The 8,740-nt window shown below is 37.1% G+C and overlaps 1 protein-coding gene across 1 annotated transcript; it reads right to left on the bottom strand.

Moving 5' to 3' along the window:
• Positions 1 to 259: 259 nt before the first annotated feature.
• Positions 260 to 8,350, bottom strand: LOC132042248 (ribonuclease 2-like). Its single transcript, XM_059432850.1, has 9 exons — positions 8,006 to 8,350; positions 7,390 to 7,418; positions 7,232 to 7,305; positions 6,281 to 6,382; positions 6,165 to 6,168; positions 4,774 to 4,865; positions 3,886 to 4,047; positions 2,488 to 2,566; positions 260 to 546 (listed from the first exon to the last, which is right to left on the bottom strand). The coding sequence occupies exons 1-9, from the start codon at positions 8,239 to 8,241 to the stop codon at positions 515 to 517; spliced, it is 810 nt and encodes a 269-aa protein (XP_059288833.1). The 5' UTR covers positions 8,242 to 8,350; the 3' UTR covers positions 260 to 514.
• Between the last annotated feature and the right edge of the window lie 390 nt (positions 8,351 to 8,740).

Raw genomic sequence — 8,740 nt, 5'->3', positions numbered from 1 at the left:
TTTGAACTGAAAACATTACCTCCAGCCTGCCCGATTTACATGCTTGGGCAGTGAACAAATATTGACATGAAATGACCATTGTTTTGTCTGAGAAAAATGAAATGACCAGCTTCAAGGTACTTTAAACACCCCCAACTCACTATTCTACAAGGAAACCCTTGGACTAACACTTTACTGCTTCATATCTGGTAAATACTGAAATTAGCAACAAAGAAGACGGCAGTTCTCTATATTCATGCACCAGTATGTATAAACCATGTCGAAAAGTTAACTTTGATAAACTGGAATAGCATGAAAGGGAACATTATTAATCTGGTTAAAGTTTACACTGATCATAGACTGAAAAGTATAGAATGAAACATTATCCATGCACTGGTAGATTTGCATGTGAGAAAGGATTAACCAATCCCAAGCTGAAACTCATATAGTAAAAGGCTTCACAGTAAAGCAATAAAGCCAAGGTCATTTGGCAACTTAGTCCAGAATAGCTGATGAAACCAGAGACTTCTGTAGACTAAGAAGCTGCTGTTGTATTGCTTCTAAGCCCTGTAAAACCAAAAAGTCAAAACAGAACTTATCACATTGAGGAACACCAATATGCACCCCTATTCTGCTAGGTACATATCTCTCTAGCAACTTTACCTAGCGAATGAACAAAAAGGAACAAAGAACATTATTGAGAATGCACTATGACAATGGATAGTGGATACGTAGAAGACCACAGGAAAAACAGTCTTACGTATCTAAACATTTGATACGGTATGATGCCAAAGTTCAAACAGTTGCAGCACACCACTTTCGACACCCCTTGTTGGTCTCCGTCACTCGGTCTCATGGTGGAAACACTAAGAACTACCCTTATGCAGTAACGCTAATTCCACTATCGTGAAATATTCTTTAGCTGAAAGCAAGTTCGAAAGTTCAACTACTTTTTTTTTTTTATGACAAGGGAACCCACAACCGCTACCTTTAGGGTGCGTACAGGGCAAATCCCGCTCCTGTGCAATAACCCGCAAACCACATAGGAGAGATAACCCGCACTAGGCACGCCATGTGCGATGAGCTCGACCCAGAAGGCAAAATCTCCTACTTTCATAGGCAGGGTGTTTCGAACCTGAGACCTCCATTATGAAAGCCCCATGCTCAACCAACTGAGCCACCCTTGCGGGTTTGAAAGTTCAGCTACTTTCTTGAGGAGCAAGTAGGGACAAAAATTATAAGCAAGTAGATGGCAAACCAAAGCTTTAAGCTGAGCAAAGCAAAATGTTTGTTATCTCCCTTTAATGCAAGAGAAAATTTTCTTAAAGAGCTCAAATTCACATGAAAATAAACTATGCCATCAAGAGCCAAAAGGGGAAAAAGGAGATGAAACAAGAAATTAATTTGTTATGTTTATTTACTCTTTAATGATAGTGTATCCTATTACTCTGAGATATCACAAGCAGATAATGTTTTCCTCTAACGAATTTGCAAATACCCACCAAAGTCATATGCAGATGTGCAAGGAGCCAAATACTTTCTAAATTTGACCAGATTTCTTGGGTACACTAAGGGGTCAACTTTCACAATTTTTTTTTTCTTTGTTTAATACACTGTCATCATAAATGTTTATAGGCCTGGCTAGTTGAAGACAGACTAATATTGCGCTTATAATTTATGAGGGAATTGAAATTTACAAGTATGGGCATTTCATGGCTCATTGTATATAAAAGTTGCCTACAACTGTTTCTCACTTCGTGTAACCAATAATGCAGCACAATTTTGACTGTATTCCATTTTAAAAAATAATTTCATGTGCGAATCAACCAAAACAAATATAAAAATATTTACAGCAACGAGGCATCAGACACTATTGTGTTCTTTTTTAACCGTGGTGTACGGCCAGCTTGCGCACACCTCGACTAATTCCACAGGATACCTGCCACCTCCCACCAGCAACAGGCACCGGTAACTCTGTCCACCAAGGCTAGGACATATGGGAAGAAGTCCTAGTGTTTTTGTCTCTGTTGGGATTTGAACCAGGGACCTCATGGTTCTCAACTACTTCATTGACCACTAGGCCACACCCTTGGGTGCAGAACTCTATTGTGCATGCTCTTATATCAAAAGAAAATGAGGTCCACTGTTTCACCTGGCAAATAGGCTAATTAAGGTGACATCCATCAAATCAATGCCTACAAGTACTCTTTTTTTGTGAAAGGTAAGTGGACCATCAATGCCTACGTGTGCAAACTGACCCTATTCCAATCTAGGGCAATCAGAGAGGAGGGAGCTACTCCATTCTCTGCTGCACTTTACTCCGTATGTACATCATCTACCATGTCATATTTTTCTTATGTATGGTACTTGGAACAATGGTAACAATAGCTCCCAAAACTTCAAATTTGGTACGTAGGAGAATACTTTTTCCATAATTCAGATCAACTAAGCTAAACAGAAGAAAATAGGAGCCAAAAGAAAAATAAAAAGAAAAGAAAGAGAACTTACCCCATGATCCATGGGCTGGCAAGCTGACGTACTGAGGACAAGACCCTCTTAAGCTTGTATCATGTGCACAGGCACGAGGCTGTAAAAAGGATGGTATTGAAGCACACGTTTATTATTCACATCTAATTGTAGCGGAGAAGATTAGGGGAATGACAGTCTGCTAATAATAGAGGTTCAAAATAAACATTAACTTAATTTTTCTCCAGTAACTTGTATGATGAATGAAATCAGAATATCGAAACAAAGCCCGTATTCTTTCTAATCCCCCGGTTCTTAACATCTAGGATATTGGATGAAGGGATGACCAAGGGTGTACTGGATAATAAAAAAGAATGAAGGTCATTGTCTTATCAGTTGGCCTTCCGGCAAGGCGCAAACCTTTGTAACCCTTGACATATGAACAAGACATATGTCCTTAACGATCAAGTCATGAATCTCTCTGCATTAATGGTCATGTGGTATCTACTGCTGAGGCTGTCCAGGATAGCAACGAAGTTTGCAGAATGAAAGGTACTTCGCTGATGCTGACAAAGATTTCTTTTGATCAGGCACTGACAAAAATTTCTTCAGAGGAAACACAATGTCTGATATTTTTCATTTGATGCTATTAGGGGTGGAGAATGGGCGGGTCGGATATGGGCCGGTCGAAAATGGGTTAGGTGAAAATGGATAAAATATCCGACCCGCCCATATTTGATACGAGTAAAAAATGGGTTAACCAACGGATAATATGGATATCCATATTATGCATCGCTTTTTAACTAAGATGTGAGCTTCTTTTCTTCAATCTACCTTCTTATCTTTCTTTTTCCTTTTTTCTTCCGATCAATTATGGTTCGTAGCTTTTGTTTCTATTTAATTTTAGGTACTTTCCATTGAGATTCCCCATGGAGAATAATTGTTCTCAGTACCTATGAAAAAACATGTCTTCAAGTAAATCAAAATCTCATATGTTAGCACTTCTTTTAACCAGATTTGACTAGAAGAATGGAATAAAGAAATTTATTCAAAGTATAAAAAATGTAGCAAACTAAATCTTAGTTTTATCAATCAAGAAAAAGGGAAATATCGGTGTAAAAGAAATTGATACTCCCAGATTACAAGCATTTCTTCTTCTTTTTCTCTTTTTAAGAAGCGTACTTTTTAGGGGTTCCTACATCCTTACATACTTCAACAGGAGCGCAGTCGGAGGATACCCGTAGGTTATCCATATTTAACCCAATTTGAACTGATCGGATACCCAACCCATTTGTAATGGGTTTGGGTCGGGCAGATAACCATAAATTTTAATCATTTTGCCATCCTAGATGCTATCAACATCATCGTTACATAACAATAAACGTGAGATCATAAAGCATCTATTGCAGTGTTTGTCAGAGCATCAGAGAGATGACCAACCTCGAAGTTCTTATAGAAACAAAACCGAAGTTCCTCCAGGGCATCGCCAGAGCATATCAACTCTGGGGTTGTATGAAAAGCATTTTCAATGGCTGTAATGATGCCTCCTAATGGATACTTTTCAGAATTTGATGGTACATACCCAGCGTTAAACAGAACTTCCTGGCATGGTGTTTGAGTGTGTTAATGTTAGTCAAGTGCCACACATAATCACTGTTTCGTCAGTTGACTAATAGTGAAGAAAAACTTGTAAGTATTCAACAGCATACAGAAGGAAATTGTAGAGACCAATCAATGAGCCACAGCATGTTCATATGCAATTATCAGGCATAATCACTATATGGTTAGTTTATTGACATTGAAGAAAAACTTGTTAATATTCAACTGAAAACAAAATGAAACTGTATCAACAAGAATACCATTTTCACATGAATTCATTGATATGTATATATAAACAGTTTCTAGTGCATAAACATTAATATCAAGAATGTTTTGAGACAGTTGATTAATTGATAAATTACAGCACATATGTTAGACAATGCATGTCCAGGTTAGGTCCCCCACCTCCCTCCCATTCCTCTGTTAATTACCGAGTCACAAAGATTTTCCCACTTGGTATTTTTTGCATCGATGAGAACTAGGTACAAATAAACATCCATGAGTAAGTTTTGAGATATAATTATTCAAGATGCAACTACCTCTTCTGTATTTGAAATCATCAAACAATTTCATAGAATGAAAATATCCAAACAAGTATAAAAAAATGTACAAGCAAAAAAAAAAAAAAAAAAAAAGGAAAAGGACATGAAATTGCTATGATAAAAAATACTTAGGTCTTCCAAGGATATAATATCAGAACTAGAATACCTAGCATGAAAAATCACTTACTGTGACGTTATATTTGAAGTAAACATTCAACGTCGTCAAAAAGAACTCATATTCGTCATGGACAACTGGATAAGCACATGTCCCGTGTTTTTCTGCAATCAATAAGCATGAAAATTCAGTCACAAATGATAAATTAAAGAAGCTGACTTTTGTCCCTACGATATGATATATATATATATATATATATATATATATATATATATATATATCATAGGGACAAAGCACAAACAAGTGTACCAGACCTACTATACTATAATTAGATTGGATTTAGTAGAGCGATAAGGCCCTGTGTTAATCTCCATATACCTCCCTATTGGAAACCAGATGTTTTGTTGGTAACCAGAATATATTCTATCCCATCATAATACTATGAAGTGTTGGTTGAAGAAAGGACATGATTTCTTTTACATATTGTATTGCAAAGCAATATGACAACCATTGGGGAATAAGGGGCGGGGGGGATCCTCATTGTAATGTAGAGGGATTAATGCTCCTGAATAACCCCAAACTCCCCCTCGACACTCCTCAACCGCTACCACTGATACCCAGTCCAATTAACCAAATGCAGAATATGAGTTATTCAAGGCCATCCACAATCTTTTTTTGATTGGTTAAAAAGTAGGCAAAGTAAAGCCCATCCCTTATCTAGTTTTGTGAATCTCCCTAGGTCTGGTCGCATTATGACCTCTCAGAATCCACCGCTGATGTAAACTCTCAAAAAAACACATTGGCCACTAATATTGAGATACATCCAAGGGAAGGAATAGCATAACTTTGTATGGTGTCCTCTTCGTACTTCCTAAAATTGGCTGATTACAAATATCACAATTGAAACTATATGTAGAAATTTTGATAACAAAAATTATACGTAACCTTGGTAGCTAATAACTCATTTTTTTTGTCTTTTAGCCGTTTGTTGGCACACTATTGTAATACCAAAGGGAGATTACAGCATACTCTTGGTGTGCACATTAAGTGCATACACAGAGACATCCCATTGATTCCATGTCAAAAGCAGACTACCTCAGTTTTAACAACAACAGCATACCCAGTGTAATCCCACAAAGTGGGTCTGGGGAGGGTAGCGTCTACGCAGACGTTACCCCTACCTCGTGAGGTAGAGAGGCTGTTTCCGGACGACCCTCGGCTCAAGTACAAAACACGAGGAAATACATGTCCAATCACTTATCAGTATCCAAGGAGAAGCAAGCTACGCTTAATTTGTTAAGAGATGTCAACAATCAAGCACTTTCTAGGTTTTGACATCCTTGGCTCCTTGCTGTAAATATAAAACCTTGCTTCCAATTAAATTCTAAAAATAGCAAGCTTTTAACCTTTTTCCATCTTGCAAGATTAATGCAATTTAAAATAGAATAAGGCTAGGTAATTACCCCACTGTAATTGAGTATCTCCAGAGTCAGCATAGAGGAATGCAAGGAGAATCTGTCAGTTCCTTAAATTGTATCAAATTCAAACAATCAATGAGTAAAGATAACAGTGAAACCACCTCATGACCCCAGAATGGTCCTCTTCTGTGGCTGCAAGATCTGGGGGAACCACAGCTTAAGGAAGGCCAATACTTATTCAAGGGCTCGAGCAATGTTGAAATCTGAAATAACAAATAGAAGTTGGCTCATAAACAAATAAATTTGACCTCAGTAATGAGGAGTAGGCATATCTATGAAATAGAAAAAAGGGAAGCACCGCTAAAATTAAAGAAATCAAAGCTTCTCAATGACCTCATTGCAGAATTTGAAAATATCCTAGCTAACCAATAAAGTTCACAGAAGCTTGCAGCTGCTAAAGTAAAATAAAATCAATTGAAGCTACTTCACAGCAAAGCTGGTTGATGGCTTAGCGCTCTACCTGTATTTGCATAAATACTTTGGTACCGTCACATAATCTCACAGCATAGGGTACGTTACAAATCTATATGTGCAAATTAGTTCACAGAGTTTTTTTGATTGGTCAAAATATTTCATAGAATTCAGATCTGAAAAATTAAATTCATAAGTATACATAAAGTCTTATAACGCAACTTCTGATTAAAAGTTAAGATCATATCAAGTAGACCAAACTCCAAAGCATACGTGTTCACACAAAAAGAATTGCTCAATATGAAGGTGAAAATCTGGGAAATCCTAAGTTCTTGAATGTTTGAACTTTGCCAAAAAGATACACCTAAGGGTGTGGCCTAGTGATAAGGCTAGAACGAGGACCGCGGGAGACTAAGGTTTGAATCCCAACAGAAGCGGAAAAAGCTAGGTGATTTCTACCTAACACCACCATTACCTCAACAAAAAGAAAAGACAATTTCTGTGAGCTCCCTGTGGTTTATTTGTGTCATCAGAAGACATTGACGTTCCAGTTACAAACTGTTCAATATCAGTCAATTCTCACATCCAAAGCTGCTCGCTCATAGAAAAAGAGCAAAAAAAAGCATAATAAGCAAGCATACCTCTTTCTGATCAAATGGGCGATTAGAACAGCAGGAAGGCCAAGTTCCATCGTTGTACTCTGCCCAAAGTCCATCTATAGCACAACAAACCTTATTCAATTCTATCATTCACTTCTCACCACATGAAAAATTAATTACACACACGGAGTAGGACTTACGAATTGTGAATATAGATGGCGAGTTCGAGCTGGAAAAATACACAAAAATCACAGGTAAGCTCCTACTTCCAAACGCATGCTATATAATGAAATTGTGGCAAAACAAAGATATTTAAAATTCCTTGTTATAATCCTCTGTGGATAATTGACCCACCCTTTACCGTTCTCACTTAAATAGTACTCCCTCCATCCCAATTTAAATTTTTAACTTTCCTTGTTGGTCAATCCCAAAAAAGAGTGTCGGTTTCTATATTTGGTAAGTTGGCAATTCAAACACCATACATGACAAGGGTAAAACCACAAAATTCAAAGGATATTTTAGTACACAACACACATCTTTAATTTAGAATCACAAGATTGAAAAAACTACCTATATTTCTTAAACTCCGTGTCCAGTCAAACTAAGACACTTAATTGGGAAGGGGGAAGTACTAGATTTGGTTCACTAGCCATTAAGCCAAATCCATGAAGACCAATATGCTTGTAATTTAACAATACCGAGAACAACTAAGCATCATCACAAACTAATTGACCATGTGAATCTTCAATATCCATTTGGACTATACTTTAATCTAATCTTAATTAAAAAAGGAAAAGAGGTAAAAAGGAGATATACCGGCTACAACAGGCGTTGTTAGAGCAGCAATGACGAGTTCTCCTGCAATAAGTGCCTGGCCATTGAAGACACAGCTTGAAGTAATCAAACTCTCTTTGACTTCCTCCTCCTCCTCTTTTCAGTAATCCAACTTCCTCATCCCATCCACAGTTGACTCCAATGAGAATACAACATACTCCCATCAACACAAATAGCATTCTCAGATTCACAATTGCTTGGACAGGAAGAAAACTCATGGCTCTACACCCACTGTTCTATTCCTATTTTCAGTTTCTATTTTTGGGGTTTGGTTCTTTTATGGAGATGCCCATTGTATAGGTGAGTTGTGAAACTGTTTTATAAGGAAGAAGGCTGGTGAAAGACGCCACTTTTGGATTTATTTGTAAAAAGACAGAAAAGGAGGAAATCATTGACGTCACGGGTAGTTAACGGATAAAATAGAACTTGGTACTTTATTTTGCTGGTGCACTTAAAGAATCTTTTAACTTCATTGTTTATCACCAATTTATTGCTCTTTCAGTCACTTGATTTTAACTTATCTTATGACATTACTCTCTTTATGTTGAAGCTTTTAAAAGTCCTCAACAGTTTTTCGTTAACAATATTATTTTTACAATTTTCACAAATAAAAGTTCAAAATCATCAACAACAACATAACACATTGTAATATTGGGAGATCCCAGACCTTACCTATACATTGGGAGGTAGAGCATTAGAAGTTCGAAATTATTTAAT

Source organism: Lycium ferocissimum, unplaced genomic scaffold (assembly GCF_029784015.1).
Source record: "Lycium ferocissimum isolate CSIRO_LF1 unplaced genomic scaffold, AGI_CSIRO_Lferr_CH_V1 ctg1430, whole genome shotgun sequence".
In the NCBI taxonomy this organism is placed as follows: Eukaryota; Viridiplantae; Streptophyta; class Magnoliopsida; order Solanales; family Solanaceae; genus Lycium; species Lycium ferocissimum.
Note: the sequence above shows the minus strand (reverse complement) of the source record. Positions and strands in the feature narration are given on the sequence as shown.